Source organism: Callospermophilus lateralis, chromosome 7 (genome assembly GCF_048772815.1).
Source record: "Callospermophilus lateralis isolate mCalLat2 chromosome 7, mCalLat2.hap1, whole genome shotgun sequence".
NCBI lineage: Eukaryota > Metazoa > Chordata > Mammalia > Rodentia > Sciuridae > Callospermophilus > Callospermophilus lateralis.
Window position 1 is genome coordinate 25581455 of NC_135311.1, and position 19694 is coordinate 25601148.

Genomic DNA, 19694 nt, shown 5'->3' on the forward strand with positions numbered 1-19694 from the left:
AGCAGCCCCTCCACTGGCAGGCGTGGCTGGCCAGACATTCAGGAGCAGGGAGGGGTAGATGCCAGAGCTCCTGTGACTTCTTGGCTACACCTGAGGAGCCAGGCATACCTATGAGTAAGTTCTTCCCAGAGCTGATGCCAGACAGAGGCACAGCCTGGGAGCTGAGCTCCACCATCCTCTCCACCCCCACCCTCACTCCAGCTGTCAAACCTGTTCAGAGAACAGGACAGGATTTTTGTGGCAACAAGTGTGGCAGGCAGCCAGAAGCCTGAGCAGAGGGCAAGGGCTAGAATATGGGGCAGCCCAGGTGAACAAGATCCAAGGCAGACATTGTGGATGGAGTTGAGGAAGGAGTGCCTGAGGAAGCAGCCAGGGCTGGGCTAGGATATTGCTGGTCCCAGGCCAGCCTAGGAGGAGTTGAGGCCAACCCAGGGAGCCAGACTGATGACTGTCTGCGCTCTACCATGAACTAGACCTGTAAGCTTGGGAAAGTCACCTAGCCTTTTTAGGGCTCATTCTCATCTTTAATATAAGGGAGCTAGAATTAAGGGATTCTAAGCTTCCTGTAGCTCTCATATTTGATGACTCCATTTGTAGGCAAATCAGCCTTAACTTTCTCCTCATAAAACCCAGTCCCTTCAGTATCCTGTTTCTAGCCGAAGGTTTCAAAAGTAAGCTAATAAATTAGGGGATTCATATTTAGGTCTATGACTGATGATAAATTACTCTTCTTTTTAAAAAACAATTTAGTTGTAGATGTTCACAATACCTTTATTTAGTTTTTTTTTTTTTTTTTTTTTAAATGTGGTGCTGGGGATCGAACCTCATACATGCTAGGCAAGTGCTTTACCACTGAGCCACAATCCCAGTCCCGATATAATATTCTAAACTCCCCAAATGTATTAGTTTGTTTGTTTCAGTGCTGGGGATTGAACCCAGGGCTTTGTGCATCCTAAGTTTTATCAACAAGCACATACCACTGTGGCCAGTAAAAAGAATGTGGCTTTGAAAGCCAAATGTACAAGGGTTTGAATCCTAGCTTTGACTAAATCTCAGTCCTGCGCTGTTGTAGGACCTTGGGCAATTTATTGTGTCAGGATGATATATTCTTGTCAAGTAGGGATGATGTACTGTCCTCTCCCCCCACCCCCACTGGGGATTGAGCCCAGGGCTTGTGCATGTTAGGCAAGCATTTTACCATTGAACTACAGTCCCCACCCTGACCTCTTTTAGTAGCTGTGTAGATTAAATCAAGTAACATGCAAAATAATTTATGAAGAACATGGGCCCATATAAATATTCAGAAAATGTGCCCTCCCTCTTTTAGAAGACTTAATTGTAAGCAAAAGGAAGTGTAGACTCTGGGATGGAGATTAGATGGCAGGAGGCTTCTTGGACCCATGGGATCCATACCTTGGGAGCAGAAGGGAAAAGGGGGCAGGATGTGCAAGATTTGAGCTGCAAGTCCCAATAAAGGTCTGAGCCAACCCTGCAAGGGGTATTAAAGCTGGGATGACCCTTCAGAGTTTCCCATCTGGGACAAGGAGGCCAATATAAACTTCACACCTGTTAGTCTTTGTATATAAGCTGCACATGGAAGGAGACATAACTTGGTCAAACTGAGTTGTTTTTTTTTTTTCCAGTTAAGGCAGCTTCTCTAAGGTGCTATAGCTGAGGGCCATTTACTGTCAAGCATTCCCTGTTCCTAGGGAACTATATCCTTCATTGAGTTAGTGGGAGTTTTTTCTTTTTGATGGTGCTAGGGATTGAACCCAGAACTATGAGCATGCTAGGCAAGTGCTCTACCCCTAAGGTACTTTATTTTTACTTTTTTTTTTTTTGATATATATATATATATATATATATATATATATATATATATATATATATATATATATTTTAGTTGTAGGTGGACACAATACCTTTATTTATTTTTATGTGGTGCTGAGGATCGAACCCAGTGCCTCACGAATGCCAGGCGAGTGCTCTACCATTAAGCTCCAGTCCCGGCCCTATTTTTACTTTTTAAAATAAAAGACAGGGTCTTGCTAAATTGCCCAAGCTGGCCTTGACATTGTAATCCCAGAGTGGCTGGGATAGGCGAGTGCTACCATGCCCGGTTGGTGAGCAGGATTCTTGTCAGATTAAGTAGATGACTCTCCAGGCTAAGGCCTATCTAGTTTTGACACTTACCAGTAGTTTCTCAGTGCCATTTTGCAGTGTGGACAGAGCCATGTGATTATTCCCTGTCTCCAGTCTCCCTGTAATAAAGACACTGAGGCTTTGGAAGAGCAAAAGCTGCTTTCCACATTCCCCCAAAGAAATAACTCACTTGCCAGTGTACCAGGACTCATTTCTTTCTTTTTTTTTGGGGGGGGGGTACCAAGGATTGAACTCAGGGGCACTCGACCACTGAGCCACTTCTCCAGCCTTATTCTGTATTTAAAAAAAAAATTTTTTTATAGTTGTAGATGGACAGCATGCCTTTATTTTTTTATGTGGTACTGATGATCAAACCCAGTGCCTCACACATGCTAGGCAAGTGCTCTGCCCCTGAGCAACAGCTCCTGCCCCTATTCTGTATTTTATTTAGAGACAGGGTGTCACTGAGTTGCTTAGTGCCTAGTTTTTGCTGAGGCTGGTTTTGAATTCGAGATCCTCCTGTCTCAGCCTCCAGAGCTGTGGGATTACAGGATTTATTTGTTTGTAAAAATTTCATTTCTCCCCAATTGAGTCAAATGTATGAAAGATGATATATCATGAGCTTTGTAATGTTTTGAACAACCAATAAAAAAAAAAATTTCATTTCTCTCAGTGGCTAATCAAGAGGTGTAGAGGGTGTGAAGAAGGGCAGTAGGGGACATATATGGGTTATGTATCATTTTGCCATCAAGAATCTTTCACAGCCTACCTTTGCATGTTCCTAGGTCATTCCTACAAGTTACCAGAAAATGTTCTGCAGAGTGTGTGGCTTCTTATAGCAGACCCATCCTTGAGAAAAGAATCTTTAGTGACTGTCATTCTCCCTCAAATCAGACTCAGCTTGTGGGGACTTCTTGTGCCTCTACCTCTGACCTCATCTTCAAATCAAGGCAAGCAAAGTGAATCAAACAAGGAGATATTGCAGAATCCTAGGCAAATAATGCTTTGATGAGAGAAGACATTTGCTCCCTTTTTACTTATTTTTTTCTTCCACCACCTCTGAGCTCCCAGTGTTCTTGCGAGGATCACCTTCAAAAACTATATGGCTTTTAAAGCTCACGAGCATTGTTCTATCAAACTGTTTTCCCTGGAATCATCTAACTTTTTGTTAGTGTTTTGCTCTCAACTAAATTTAGAGTACCCTGAAGGTAGGGAACAGGTTTATACTTGTGTCTTTCTAAATAGTTATATTGGTTTCTGGCTTATCTTAAGATACTCAAACACTGGTTGTTTGAGGGGAATAATTAATAAGATCTCTCTCTCTTTTTTTTTTTTTTTGTTCTTTACTACCAAATTACACCTCTTTTGTTTTAAAGATAGGATCTTGTTAAGTTGCTGAGGGTCTCACTAAATTGCTGAAGCTGGCCTTGAACTTGTGATCCTCCTGAGCCACTAGGATTGTAGGCATTGCACCATAGGCTAGGGTATTTTTAGTAAACATTTTTAACAACTTTATTTTTCTTGTATATATGCCATCCTATGACTTTTAGAAATCAATGAATAGGGGCTGGGGATGTGGCTCAAGCGGTAACGCGCTCGCCTGGCATGCGTGCGGCCCAGGTTTGATCCTCAGCATCACATACAAAGATGTTGTGTCCGCCGAAAACTAAAAAAATAAATATTAAAAATTCTCTCTCTGTCCTCTCTCTCTCTTAAAAAAAATGAGATAATAGAGGCAAAAGAATTAAAAAAAAAAAGAAATAAATGAATAAATAAATGCAGTTGTGTTTTAGTAGTTAAGATTTTAACATACATTCAAGAATATAGAACAGAGCTGGGTGTGGTGGCCCATGCCTGTAACCCCAGCAACTTGGGAGGTTGAGGAAGAAAGATTGCAAGTTCAAGGCCAGGCTCAGCAGGTTAGGGAGACCCTATTTCAAAAACAGCTGAGAAAAGCCAGGAGCACTGGCATATGCCTGTAATCCCAGAGGCTGGGGAGGCTGAGACGGCTGAGACAGGAGGATCATGAGTTCAAAGTCAGCCTTAGTAACTTAGTGAGGCCCTAAGCAACTTAGTGAGTTCCTGTCTCAAAATCAAATATAAAAAAGGGCTGGGGATGTGGTTCAGTGGTTAAGCACCCCCTGTGTTCAATTCCTGGTATGTTCCCCGACCCCCAGCAAAAAAACAAACCAAAAAAAAAAAAAAAAAAAATGAGCTGAGAGTTTAGTTCAGTTCAATCCCCAGTACCCACTGGTAGCCATCTGTAGCCTGTGGATTTTTACTGATTAACTTTACCTCATCTCTCCTCCCAACAATGGCCTTTTGGAATTAAATTGAGGACATCTCAAGAGTTTTTCATTTAGCAATAGGTTTGAAATCCTGGCTGTCACTAAGGGCCCTTGAACAAATTTCTTGTTCTCAACTACTCATCAGTAAACGGGGATAATACACCTCACAGCATCCTTGGGAGGATTAGTAAGGTAACAGGTATGTGAAAACACTACCATGATGCTTGGTATACAAGCCAGCCCTCTTGATCCAAATATCATTGACATTCTGGCAAACCCATTTCAGAAGCTAAGACATCTCTTCAGGTCACAAGTGAATAACAAGTTTTGAAAGAACAAATAAGGGCTATAAAGCATTATAAAAATGTGACCCTAAAGGGCTAGGGCTATATGGCTCATCGGTAGTGCACTTGCCTGGCATGTGTAAGGCACTGGGTTTGATTCTCAGCATTGCATATAAATAAATAAAGGTCTATCAATAACTTAAAATATATATATATATATATATATATATATATAATGTGAGACCCCAAGCCAAGCATGGTGGCACACTCCTGTAGTCCCAGCAGCTTGGGAGGCTGAGGCAGGAGAATCGGAGTTCAAAGCCAGCCTCAGCAACTCTGCGAGACTCCGTCTCTAAATAAAATACAAAATAGGGTTGGGGATGTGGCTCAGCGGTTGAGTGTCCCTGAGTTCAATCCCCGGTAACCCCCGCCCCCACCACCACCAAATAAAAGTGATCACAGAGCACCTCCATCAGCTGGCCCAACTCTCCATGAATCTTTTTTTTAAGCAGAGTTCCTTGTTTATAGTTAAGCTTAATGCAGTTGGGTAGAACCATTACCCCAGTCTCCTTCCTCTTTTGATTTTTCTAATGATTTGTACATTGATAATGTGAAAAGATAGGTGGACAGGCTCTCAAATATTCTTAACTAGTTTAAATAGTAATTAAATTAAAAATCCTATGGAACAATGCTCATTGCCTACCTCTGAATCACCATGAAAACAGGTTCTTTTTTTCTTTTTGTAGTGCCGAGGACTGGAACCTAGGGCCTTACAAATGCTTGGCCAAAAAAGAAAAAAAAAATGCTTGGCAAGTGCTCTACCACTAAGCTATACCTCTAGCCCCCACATCCTATTTTGAAGCCAGCATTTCAAGACATTTGAAGTTCTTGCTGTGTGGTGGTGCATACCTATTATCTCAGTGACTTGTGAAGCCAGTTGCAGCAACTTAGCAAGGGTTGGGGATGTAGTTTAGTGGAAAAATGCCCTTGGGTTCAATAATCCCCAGTGTGTGTGTGTGTGTGAGGGGGAAGAGTGAAAGAGTGCTGTTTTAAGGACTAAACATCAGAAGCACTCTTAATAAATTCTTTCTTCCTTTCACATATATATATTGACAAGGCAGCATTCAGGCTGTCATAGGAAACCGGATATAGCTAGTGTTTGTTGAAATCATCATTAATTGGCTTAAATGCTGGAAACTTAAGATATGTAAACATGCACAGGGTTTGAACATCTTTTGTACATCAAAGGATTTTTCAAGTGCTCTTGTCTGGCTCTAACTTGCATTGCAAACAGTGTAGCACTAGACTAGGAAACAAGGAACGCATTAGTCATATGGGAAATAAGAGGCCAGGATAAGATCAGGCATTCTTATGCTGGAGTACATGACTCAACAATGGCTTCAAGTTTTTGATTCCTGTGAAGCTATCAAACAAATTTTGTATACAGGCATATCTATGTTTTCTGGAAATAGAGGCTACAGTTTTCTAAACATTTCCTAAAGGCCCAGAGCCCCCAGGATAGTTTTAACAATTTACAGACTGGATTACTAAAATATTTTCCCCTAGTTCTGTGGTTTGAAAGAAAATAAATGTCCCATTATGAGGTCTAACCTGGATGGGTCTGTTGACTTCATCTGGGTTTTCAAAGCCATCATCAAGTCCTTCCTCTACACCACCACCCCCCCTTCTCAAAAAATATGCCCAAATTGTGCAACATTTTTCACTTTGTATAAACAAGACTATTTTCCCCCAGACAGTATGATTCAACTTGTTTTAATGTAATTTGCTATAAAAATGAATGAAGACTTCCGCATGGTACATTTGGCTTTACAAATATGTTAAAGATTGGTTAATGCTTATATGTTGCACATCATTACAATCTGTTGACCAGTAACAGCTTTTTCAACGTGGGTTAATACCAAAATTGTGAATTGTGGAACTTTTACTTAGCACATACACACACAACCTACGGCAAACTTAAATACTAATCTATAATATCTAACTTGAATTACTGGATCCATTGCAGGATTGTGCTTATTTATCTCAGAAGATAGGCAACTAGCAAAAATACACATTTCTCTTGCATATCCCCACCCCCATATTACACTGTAAAAGAAATACATTATTCAGTGCACTTCCTAAGAAATAAACTTCCTTATAGCATCTCTATATATATCTATCCCAAAACAAAGGAAGAGCACAATGCAACTTTTAAGATTACCATTTAAAGCAAGAGAGGTAATAACTCTGGCACTGTAGCCTTCCATCCTATTTAGAAGGCTCAGCTATTTTATCAACACTGTTCATTTTGGCTATGCAATGGAATAAAGTTTAACATGATAGCTTTGGAAAGTTTAAGATACCCCCTCATCATTTTGATAGATACTCTGGGGCATCAATAGCATTTTCTTCTTTTAATGTATTTGACTTAATCAAATTATTAGCTATGGAGTCATTTGTATACTTTGTTGTGATTTATACATTAATTTTCACAATTGCCTTTCCCCTCTCAACTCAGGAAACAGAATTAAATTATAGCAGGTTAGGGGCTGCTGGAGAGGTTGGCTAGGAGAATGTATGTGAACATGAAGGCCTCTTTCTCCCTGTGGATACAAATATCATATAACCACCATGTCTGAACTGAGAGTGGAGTCCTTGTTTGGAAGATGGGAATAGTCAGATTCTGTGGACTTGGTCAGGAGTGTACTAGCCATACAGTTGCAAGTCTTGAGGCTTCTGTCTTCACTATCATGGACATGGCAGTTTCAAGAATGAAAGAGGTTGGAAATTAGCAGCTTGCAAGCTAAATCCAGTTGCAAAAGCATTTGTTTAATCAGTGGTACTTATACCACTTTTGAGTCAGTTCTTGTTTCTCATGAAAACTTGGATTTCATAAAAAATTGGAAGAGCTGGTAACCTGTGTCTAGCATTCTTACAAAGCAGCAAGCAGCTGGAGCTGAATGGGGGGGCCCTTTTAAGTGGGGTTGGAGCACTTCAGTTTGCTACATGTTCCACAGCACCAAGCGGTTTGACATCACTGAGGGAGTGATCGGTTTCACTCATTCACATGAACAGTTGAGTTCTGTGACACTGGGGTTAGTTCAGCTGTGCCTTTTTTTGATGCTGAGGACAGGCTTCATCTGGAATCTCTCCACTTCCCTGTGGATGAGATTCCTCCTTTGATTGGGTCCCAGCCATATTCAATTGCTTTGGTAGGTAATCTTAATATGCAATTCTACTTGTCCTTTATGCTATATTACAAACTCCAAAGATATAATCATACTAATATTTTTATGTGTTTTTAAGTGTGTGTATGTTAAAATGTAAAGGGGTATGTATCTATACAGATATATGTATATTTCCATATAGGTAAAAGGTAATTTGGTTCCACAGATGTACAGACAAGTGCTGGCAGCTTAGAGAATAAATGAAACAATTTGGTAAATCCTGTATAGTTCTGACTTACAATATTAGAAAGAGAGTGAATTTTAAGTTATTGCTTTTTGATTACAGAATAAAGATTTCATTCTGTTGCAAAACTTTTATACAAAATGAGTAACCATTTCCTATTCAAGTAAAAGCAATCAGAAGTTCCTTACACAACAACAGTAGATGCTTGAAGACATTTTTGAATGGAGGTGTGATTTCATTCTATTCAAGAATTTATGCAGGAAATTGGGAACGACTTAATTTTTCAAAAGTGTAAGAAAATCAGCACCCCAACTCTTTAATGCTCAAGAGGGTTTCTCAAGGGCTCTATAAAGCTTTGCTTTATGGAGAGTTCACACCCACCTTTAGAAGGATTCCCATCCTACTTATGCAGCCTTGTTTTCAGAACACAAAGCTTGTATTAAAATTAAAAAAAAAACACAAAACAGTAAAAGAGGATTAAACGCAGTGTTGGTTTTTAACATTCAGAGTTCACAGAGGATCTCTTTCTGCAATTAAATGATCCATTTTGTTTTTGCTGCAGAATCACATTCATATGGCAGTCTTATTTCAGGCACTTTTAAAACATGTTCATCTGGAATAAAAATCTGCATGAACCACTTCTGCATAATTCAAAATGAGTGTTGAGTAATTCTGGTCCCGAAATAAACAGCAGATCACCACCTGGTACTCAATTAACTTTCTTGATCACAACATTAGGGTGATTGCTGAACTTGAATATTTTTGCAATGTCTTTCTAGCTTCAGTACAAAGATGTGAGCCATACAAATCCAAACTACTCAGTTTCTACTTAAAAAAATACAAAAAGGTAAAATACACTAAATGTATTATACAGATGGTTTCAGCTACTATCAAAATAAATAACATAATCTGACTCAATGGTCTCATTCTGACCTCTTGGACGAAATCTGATGGAATGTCAGATTTGGAGACTCCCTCCTAGGGACTAGCTGCTGGTAGGCAAAAGTATCTCAACGTCCTTGCCATTGGCTACCACAGCATTGGAAGAGCAGCTGCTGGCAAGGTCTTCTGTGGTGGTCAAAGAGGATGCCTGGGAATGCGTTTTGGTCAGTGGAGTTGCAGCAGATGGAGAAGGGGTGAGGCCAGGTTTTTTGGGTGGGATAGGTGGAGGGTTTCCTCTCTCAGCTCTGGGGATGGTAGGGGACTTGATTCCTGGAGACAGGGGGCTCAGAGGACTGGATACTTTCCCTGGAGTAGGTGAATGGCTGGTGTCACTTCTTGGGTTGGCAGTGTTGGCCAGATTTCGATAGTCTGTGCCAAAAGGAGAACTGTTGGGAGAGACGGGCTTGATTGACCCTTGTTGGCTAGTGAATCTGGAGAGCACCTGAGTGACTGTGTTTCGGGCCAGCTGCTTGGCAGCAGAGTTATCTAAGAGGGTGGGGGATAGATCCCTGGATGGAGGGCTCTGTAGACCACTGGCTTGTTGGTCCTGGTCTGCTTGGGACTGAAATTTGTGCCGGGCTGCATGGAACCTCTGGTTGATCCCTACCTGGTAGGATGACTGGTAGCCGGGGCTGCTAGCTGACGACCCCAATAACCGTTTAGTTAGTACTGGCGAAGAGCAAGGAGAGGATGTTAGAGAGGAGGAGGCAGTGCTGCTGGGAGACAGTGAGCTGCCACTGGAAGGGAGGTGACTGGGCATTGGGGCTGGAGTCTCAGTTCCTATAGGACACCCACCATTTTCCACTAGTTTCTCTTGGGTCAGTGCTATAGATTTCTCTCGCAGAGGCACTTGGTTTTCTACACTGCTGCCTGCTGTCAACTCCCTTGTAGTTTGTATCTCTGGGTCACAATGGCCATTGGTTTTTGCATAAGAGTAAGGAGGAGTGGTGGGACCTGGCAGCCCCGCATTTGTTGGCTTGGTTATGCTGCTCCCATGGATTCTTTCTGCCTGAACACTCTCTGTTTGGCAAAATACAGACACTAGCATGGGAGGCTCCGTTGCTGTGCCTTTGGACATAGTTACTGGTTTCTTCAATTGCTCATCACTGATACTGTGCTGGTGGGAAGCCTCTAGGTCCTTCACTATCTTCTTTAAACTTTCCATCTCTTCTTTCAGAGTTTTGGTCCGGTTCTCTTCTCGGTTCAGTTTTGCTCTCAGTTGTTCCCTTTCAATATCAAACTCAGACAATTGCTTCTCCACTTGGGCCTCAGTCTGCAAGCCTCGCTTCCTCTCTGCTGCTAACTCCTCCTCCAGTTTACTCACCCGGCTCTTCTCTTTCTCCAATTTCAGGCTCAGCTCTCCGGCCTTCTGCCCTTCCTCGGCAGCCTTATTGGTGGCTTTCTTGCACTCAAGCACCAACATGGATGAGAGCTGCTTGTGGCGGGAGCGCTCCTCTTCTAGTTGACTAGAGAGCTTCTTTTGCTCTTTTTCAAACTTTTTTACTTGGGATTTTTCAAATTCCAACTAGAAAAAAATGCCACCACATATCTTGATTAGAGTATGAAAACAGATATACACTGAAAATTGAGATTACTAAGTAGAGTGCCCTGGCTGCCTATTCCCTGGTGCAGGGTTACTATGAATGCACACACTGTGATTTCATCTTTGATAATTTAGGGGGCACTTCTAGCTCTTAATTATTTCAGGGTCATTAGTGAGAATTTAATGATTCCTTATGTTTCAGGAATTTTTAGAACCCATCAAAACAAAACAGAAAACTATTAAGCCAGATTTTGTGGTGAATGCACAACACAACTTTCAAATTTCAACAGTAATTTTCTCTGGTTTTAAAAATGAACCAGCATAAATGATTGCATTTGAATCATACTTTTCATAGAAATGTAGTCTGTTTTGTCTTCCCAACTTTATTTACTGCACAGAGTGAATGAGAGGAAATGGTTGGAGGAATCTTTTCAGTGAGTATTTTTCAAACTCTAAAACCCATTAATGGGTAGAAAAACCAATTTAGTCAACCATGATCAGAATTAAAAAAGAAGTAGAGGGCTGGGGCTGTGGCTCAGCAGTAGTGCATTTGCCTGGCATGTGTGAGGCACTGGGTTCGATTCTCAGCACCACATATAAATAAATAAAATAAAGGTCTATCAACAACTAAAAAAAAATTTAAAAATAATAAAAAGAAGTAGAAGATAAAAGGCCAGCCTAGGCAACATAGTGAGACCCTGTCTCAAAATAAAAAGGGCTGGGATTGTGACTCAGTAGTAGAGTGCTTCTGGGTTCAATCCCCAGTACTGTAAAAATAAATTAAAAAATAATTAATTAAATAAATAAAAGGATTTCATAAGAGTATAAATTTGCTAAATATGGAATACTACTCTATATTATTCTTGAAACACACTGTAATTCTGCATCCTAAATGTTCTAACAAATTAAAAGTTAGAAACTTATTTAATTATGTATAATCCAGTAGTTTCCTGACTTGACCACAAAGTCCTGTTTTTGAGCAACACCAACTTATATCCTTCAGGATAACCCATGAGGAATGCTATTCTAGGCTGCTGTGATCCCCTCCATCTTAATTACCTGCTGAGTCAGCCGCTCTCTCTCCTTTTCCAGCATGTAGGTGACATCATCTCCTTCAGCGGTGTCCTGTGCATGCCTCTGCCTTTCTTCTTCTAGGTCTAGGATTACCTTTAACAATTTTTAAAAAATTCATTTCCAAATATCAAGGAATCACACTTATAATACTAAGTGCCTAACTAAACACTGGAGATAATTCCAGAGGTTAAATAAATACATAAATAAATAAAATCCAGCCAGGGCCATCAAGGAGCACACTGTCTAGTGGTGTGAGACATGTCAACTATGTGCTAGAGAACAAGATATTTACTTTACTTGAAGTAGGTACAGAATGGTATGTAAACAGAAGAGAGCAAACAATAAGCTATAGGAGTCCAGAGGGTTTCTGCGAGTTCACAGAAAGTCTGAGAAGTTTCAGGCAGTTTGGTGTGGTCAGGGGCCAGTGAGAGACAGCACCACAGAAAGCTCTACCTGAAGTTCTCCTCTGAATCCTCAAATGAATGAAAGACCAGAAAGGAAGGCTGAAACTGAACATTTTAAAGAGGCAACATCCAAATTGTGTTGTGCTTCATTAACAACACATTTTTATATAGGTAGATAAAAGGTAAAAAGATTCTCTTGACTTCGTCCTGCATGTAAAAAGACTTGGGTTACTGGGATCACAAGTGGAGATTTCTTAAGTCTTTTAATTAACTTGCCTCCTCATATTCTATTTATCTTTGTGCCAAAGGATGAAACCTATTTAAAGGGACAAATTTAAAGGGACATTTTCTGCATGATCCTGCTGATAAGTGCACATTATACTGAATGGAAATGGATTATTCAGTAACATCTGCTCAATGCCTTGGACGTGCCTTGGCCCAGATCTTCATGGCAGAGCACTGTCATCCCAATGGCCATTTCTTCTCATAATTTTTTTTTTTTTTATGAATGAAGAGAGAAAATATTTTGAGATATGAAACTCTTTTTAAAAATGAAAATATTCTGGAGTACTTCCTTCTGGTTAAAAGCTTCAAAAAAAATTTTTTTTTGGTACTGGGGACTGAACTCAGGGGCACTCAACCACTGAGCCACATCCCCAGGTCTATTTTGTATTTTTTGCTGAGGCTGGCTTTGAACTCTCAATCCTCCTGCCTCAGCCTCCCTAACTGCTGGGATTACGTCAGATTATTAAATTTAATACAAAGGCAGGCTTTTTGCCAAATGTGGTAAGACATCTCCTTTCCCTTCTGAGAGCTCTCCAAAATTGCAGAAATTGAATGAAAAAACTAAAATCCCACAGAGATACAGACTTTGATAAGACCCTCCATCTCCATATTAGGGACTGAATCTAAGTGTGCTCTACCATTAACCCATATCCCAGCACTTTTTCTTCATTTTGAGATAGGGTTAGCCTTAACTTTCGATCCTCCTGCCTCAGTCTCCCCAGTAGCTGGGATTATAGATGTGTGCCACCATGCTGGTGGAAATTTGAATTATTTCAAATTTCTTCTATCTTGTTATCTAGAGCTGCAAATTATCCCAACATTGCATCTTCCACGGGCATGACATCTACCTAGCTCCTTTAGCACAACTTAATCACTTCATGTATGAAGAGGATATAAGGCCTGCCAATCAATCAAAAATGTGGTGAAGATTTTCTTAAAGGATTTTAAGTAAAGCCCACCTCTCCAATTTAGGCAACTTACTCCAACCCAAAACCTTTTTAAGTTGGGCATAAATGTTTTCCGATTACTTCATTCTAGAGCAAAAGTTAAACTTTTTGGCTTTGGGCAACTCTGAGAATTTGATTAAAGTTATGGAAAAATATATTTCCTACAAAAATGCATAAACTTTTGACATTCTGCATATTTTCTGGGGGCCTGGGGAACATGTAAGGCCCCTCCATAGTTAAGAGCCTTTCATTTATTAGATTTATGAGATTTATGAAGAGAAAGAAAAGATCACAGGCAAGACCCAGAATTGAAGGCAAGTCATCAGACATGATTTAAGCAGGTGGCTTGAATGGAGGTAAATCATAAAAGTAAACTCAAGTCTACCTAATTTTATAGCTGCTAACCTAATTTTTCCAATTAAAATGTTTCCTACAAAATGGACCAATACCCACAAGTATAAATCTGATAGCTGAAAAAAATGCAGATTTTAGCCAAGCATCTTTTACAAGTAAAATCTGAAGAGTAAATGACAAGCTGGGGAATAAATTCACAAGCACCAGCATTCCAATAAGATGAGATAGAGGAAAGCACAGGTTTACCTTCCTAATGTAGAAACTATCAGATATGGACACACAAACACACCTCTCTGAGTCTTAATAGTGTAAAAGAACATTATGGTAAACAACCCTATGGACCGTTTATGTTTTCATGAGCAATAAGATGCAATGAAACTCAAAACTAGAAATAAATGAAAATAAGTCTATCGGCTTATATGTTTATAGTGAGGTAAATTCTCCCTCTGAGATATAGCATTCCCTAAACACCTGTTAATCTTTTTAAAAAATATATATATATTTTTTGTAGTTGGAAACAATACTTTTATTTTATTTATTTTTATGTGGTGCTGAGGATTAAACCCAAAGCCTCACACATGCTAGGCTATACCGCTGAGCCCCAGCCCCAGCCCAATATCTGTTACTCTTTGTATTTATCACTTAAGTAAACAAATACAGAATATTCTGCTCAGTTACAAGCTTGATTAAACTCCAGTTTGTTGCCAAAGTTTGGCTGAAAAAACATACCAAATCTTCTGGAGTGACATACCAAGAAGGAATGTTACCTTAAATAATGTGCCTGGCACATTCCCTAAATTTACCACTTGGAATAACCTCTGTTTTCTTTTCTATCTCCTGGCTCCTACATAAGCTAAGGAACTTTTTGCTACACAGGAAGTCTACCCACAACCACTGAACTGTTGTGAAAACTGGCAGCTGACAAGATGATATCAGGTATGGTTTATAGTCTTCACAAGGATTTGTGCAGCATACGTCTACCAGACTGAACCTACCTTTCGGTGCCTGCTCTCGGCAGCAGCCAGCTGGGACAGCATGCGTTCCTGCATGTTCTTGCACTGCTTCATCACCACCTTCAGGATAGAGAGTGGGTTTGTGCACACTGGCTGCTTATCACTATCATTTTTCTCCTTCAGTGTTTCAAAATCTCTCTGCAGAGCCATCAAAGGATCACTGATATTATATTTTCCATAGCGTTCTTCAATGAAAGTATCTCTGTGTTGGGCCTGGGAAAGAGAAAAAGAAATAAGTATTTTGCTTTTTAATTCTATTGAGGAGGGGAATCTGCTATCTAGTAGTTATACATTAAAAGTGGTAGTGTTAGTGTAAATGTAACCTGCTGGTTGCAAATCAGATTGAGCCATCCAAATATAAAAGAAATAGCATCAGAAAAGTGATGTGATATAATATTAACAAGCACAAATACTCATATAGAGCTAATTATGTATTAGACGTTGTTCTAAGTATTTATAGTCATGTCGACTTAATATTTACAACCCTCTAAGATAATGCTAACCATCTCCACTTTGCATAATGGGAAAACTATTACAGAGAGACTAAATAACTGTTCCAGGTTACTCATCCAGCTGTCAGAATTGGGTCTTGACCAAGGCTGCCTGGCTTCAAAGTCTGTGTCCTTCACCACCAGGCTTTTGTCTCTGCTTACGTTCACATCTATTACCAGGAGGTCTATCTTATCTTTTCTTTCTGTTATGCCATGTGCATTTCTAAAGTATTAAGCATGATAATTTTATGAATTTACATAGTTAGTAATTCAACAAGGTACCAGTAGATATGTAAAGGATGCTAAAAATAAGTATGATCACACTATAATCTGGAACTACTTGTGATTTGTACACATGGAACTTCACTTCGCTGTTGATGGGTGCCAGGCACTCACACCAAGAGGCGCAGACAAAATCCTTCTACCTGCTGCCAAATCCAACCCCCTCTTTTAGTCTCTGTTCAGATGCTATCTTCCATCTTCCCTTCTGTCCCTTTCAGGGCTTGGTGAGTTTGGGGATGAAAGAGAAGATAAAAAGGAGATGGGGGCTGGTACCTAGAATCTGGTTCAAGGATTTGGGCCTGGGTGCCACACCAGGTGTTTAAGGATCAGGAGATGGCTGGAAAGATATTCTTAGACTTCTCTTTTTTCTTATCTCTTCTAGGAAGAGCTTGCAGTACTACTTCATAGGAGCACCATATAGCATACACACACCAACAGAGTGACATCAGTGATTATTACACAACAAAGTACTAAATGACAAACTTTTACATTAAGTCTAGTTATGAAAAACTACTGTCATTTATCCATTTTGAAAAACTATTTTGCCAGGTGTGGTGGTACATGCCTATAATCTCAGTAACTTGGGAGGCTAAAGCAGGAGGATTCCAAGTTCAAAGACAGTCTGAACAATTTAGCAACTTAGCAAGATCCTGTATCAAAACAAAAAATAAAAAGTGCTGGGGATGTGGATCAGTGGTTAAGCACCCCTGGGTTCAATTCCTGGTACCAAACAGGAGAAAAGAATCCTTAAAAAAAAAAATTTCATCAGTTGTTATGGTTTCTTAGTAGAGCAGTCCACAAATAGGAGCCCATTTAAAAAGGGGAGGTATTAAAAATTCAATGGCTATGCTTTTATTTAAAACAACCCTCAATTAATCCTCCCCTCCCCCCTCCCCTGGCAGCATGTATCAATCAGCATCCTTAAATCAGAGAGATTATTCGTCACTTGATTTTTTAGGATTGGCTAATTTCACTTAGCATTATATTCTCCAGCTCCAACCATTTACCTGCAAATGCCATGATTTTATTCTCTTTTAATGCTGAGTAACATTCCATTGTGCATATATACCACATTGTCTTTGGGGAAGGGAGGGGGCATAGGGGTATGAAAGATGGTGGAATGCGATGGTCATCATTATCCTAAGTACATGTATGAAGACAAGAAGGATGTGACTCTACTTTTTGTACAACAGAGATGACACAGAGCACAATACAGTGCTCTATATGTGTAATATGAATTGTAATGTATTTTGTTGTCATATACAACAAATTAAAATAAAAAAAAGAATTTAGACACACTGAACACTGTATGCAAAAATGGATTCTGAAACATTAAAGAAAATCCAAAAATAAGTAAGGCTATTGGTTGTTTTCTGATAAAGATGATAATAAAAAAAATGATTGAGCTTTTATTAAAAAAAAAAAAGAACCCTCAAGAAAATAAAGCAAACCCAGGATTTCCTCAACACAGAAGTATAGTTTCAGTGCTGAAAATGTGACATCTTCTTTTTTATTGACTGTGCAAGTTAATGTCTCAGGAATCACTTAGTCTTATAGGAACACAAATTTGTTCCTATCAGTTGGCAAATGTTCAAAGCAGAGTCAGAAGCCCTGGGCTTTATTTCTGGTTTGACTACAACCATCTTAAGTTACATTACTGGAATATTTGGATGGTATTTGTACACCAGAAATACAGATTTCCTTTTTTTTTTTTTTTTTCAGTGCTGGTGAATGACCCCAGGGGTTTTGCTCATGCTAGGCAAGGGCTCTACCACTGAGCTATGCCCCTAGCCCCTGTTTCTTTAAGTTACTAATAACTATTTTTCTAAACTTATTTCATGGGGGGGGGGATTCTATTTTTTTTCAGATCCAAATTAAAAAAGAAAATTCTCAGTAAAATTTTAAAATAATCTCTTTAGGATGGAAGAAAAAAAAAAAGAATCAATTTCTAGCTGGGCATGGTTGTGCATGCCTATAATCCTAGCAACTTGGAAGGCTGAGGCAGAAGGATGGCAAATTCTGGGTCAGCCTCAGCACATTATTGAGACCCGGTCTCAAAAAAAAAAAAAAAAAAAAAAAAAAAAGGGCTGGGGATGTGGCTCAGTGGTTCAATCCCCAGTACCAAAAACAACAGCAATAACAACTACAAAAATAAATGATTCCCAAGCCAGCCATTTTATTATTAATTTATATCACAGTAAAAGTAAAACTTAATACAAGTTATATTTTTAAAAGCAATGATGTCAAATAACAACACGGGACTCATGAATGTTTTTCTTTTACCAAGAATATGTTTCTTTAAATTCAGGTATAAAAACATGAGACTAATATCCTAGGATTCAATGAAGATATCTATTTGTACTTATTAAAGGCAAATCCATATTTAGCAAAATGCTTTGACAAAGGAAACAGGAGAAAAAGTCACTCTAAGCAGTGAAATACCTCTTTTCTTACTCATGACAACCATTTCTATACAGTATTAATAAAAGGAGAATTCTTGATAGTGAAATTGGTTTAGTAGGGTAAAAAAGGAAACAGGAAAGAAATGGGATGGGAGAGGCAGGAGCTGGGACTGCAACTCATGACCTTGACACTGGATCTGCTGAGACGCTGTCTCTCAGGTTTGAGTATATAGTTAACTAATCCTAAAAATATGACTTTTAAAAACCTACACTGTGATTATCCTGTATAATTAATAAGCATCAAAGTCACAAGTAATACACAAGGAGCTCCTTTAGTGAGGGCTCAGCCTGAGAACAGTTGTTAGGCTGTCTGTTTTCTCTTGAAGTACTTCATAGTAATTCCATAGTCACTAGTACAGTAATTACAAGTTATATAAAATAAATGGCTTCACTATAAATGAAAAGGATCTGTGGAATAATTTTGAAAAGGCTCCTCGTGAAGCAGTTCATTTAAGTACATTCTAATATGGGGCCAAATAAAGGAATGATGAATTCAGTCTGTACTTATTATGTCAAATACCTACAAAATGGGAGATGGAATATGGTATTTTTAACTAACTCAATGATTTGATCAGGTGACTTACAGAATTACAGCTTAACATTACAAATAACAACAAAAAACAGATGTTAAAATTTTTTTTTTTTTTAAAGAGAGAGTGAGAGAGAGAGAGGGAGAGAGAGAATTTTTTTTTTTTTAATATTTATTTTTTAGTTATCGGCGGACACAACATCTTTGTATGTGGTGCTGAGGATCGAACCTGGGCCGCACGCATGCCAGGTGAGCGCGCTACCGTCCCCAGCCCCAGATGTTAAAATTTGAAGAATAAAAAGAGCCTTAATGGTGGTCTATAGTGGTTATCTATTACTGCATAAATAATTACCCTAAAATTCAGCAGCTTAAAAAACATTTTAATCTCATCTGGTTTCTGAGGGTAAGGAATATGGAAGGGCTTAGGCTAAGTGGTTTAGGCTCAGGGTCTCATGAGGCTGCAGTCATCTGAAGCCATGATTGGGGCTGGTAGATCCATTTCTAAGCTTACTCACTTGGCATAGGACTTTGTTCCTTGCAAATGTGAGCTTCCTACAGAGCAAGTAACCCAAGAGACAGAGGGACAAACATACAAGCAACCAAGATGACTATCTCAGTGACTTTATCACCCAATCTTAGAAGTAATATACTATTACTTCAGATGTATTCTGTTGGTATGTAGGGGAGGGGACTATGCCAGGGTATGATTTCAGGAGTATCCTTGGGGGTTATCTTAGAAGCTGGCCATCACAAGGCAAATGACTAGATATGCCACCACTATTATTTATTTATCAGATTAAATTTAAAGACCTATACTTTAAAAACCGTCAAAGCTGAGTTTAATAATTTAATGATATTTCAGCTATTTTATGAGAAATTTTACATGATTTTGGTCTTGAGTTTTTGGAAGGAGTTAGTAATAAAGTTAAAATAAATTTCTTGCAATTTCATTATTTTTACTTCAATGACAGTGTACACTTTAGCGAAACAGAAATTCCTAAATTGTCAGAAAATATGATCAAAACATGATCGTCTTTAATTTCAGAGATTAGGAAAATAACTGGCAGGCTAGACAGATGTGATAATAGAGGGTATTATCACAACAGACAAAACACACTAGTCATCTATTACTCATTTATTTTTACTGTCATAGCCTAAATGAAACATAGCACTACTGAAAGCTTAAAATAAAATCACATACTATCCTTGGAATTTTCCATACTTGGTCTCCAAAAGTTTCAGC

The 19694-nt window shown here is 39.1% G+C and overlaps 2 protein-coding genes across 4 annotated transcripts in view; one reads left to right on the forward strand and one right to left on the reverse strand.

Moving 5' to 3' along the window:
* St7l (suppression of tumorigenicity 7 like) overlaps positions 1 to 15927 on the forward strand; it is a 156055-nt gene extending 140128 nt beyond the window's left edge. The window contains exons 15-16 of the mRNA XM_076863009.1: positions 14528 to 14610; positions 15843 to 15927. Coding sequence (XP_076719124.1) covers positions 14528 to 14572 — 45 coding nt within the window. The 3' untranslated portion in view covers positions 14573 to 14610; positions 15843 to 15927. The remainder of the gene's footprint in view (positions 1 to 14527; positions 14611 to 15842) is intronic.
* Cttnbp2nl (CTTNBP2 N-terminal like) overlaps positions 6404 to 19694 on the reverse strand; it is a 56087-nt gene continuing 42796 nt past the window's right edge. For all 3 annotated transcript variants that reach the window (XM_076863015.1, XM_076863016.1, XM_077109872.1), the window contains 3 exons: positions 14670 to 14900; positions 11670 to 11777; positions 6404 to 10592 (listed from right to left, as the gene is read on the reverse strand). In XM_076863015.1, coding sequence (XP_076719130.1) covers positions 9111 to 10592; positions 11670 to 11777; positions 14670 to 14900 — 1821 coding nt within the window. In that variant the 3' untranslated portion in view covers positions 6404 to 9110. The remainder of the gene's footprint in view (positions 10593 to 11669; positions 11778 to 14669; positions 14901 to 19694) is intronic.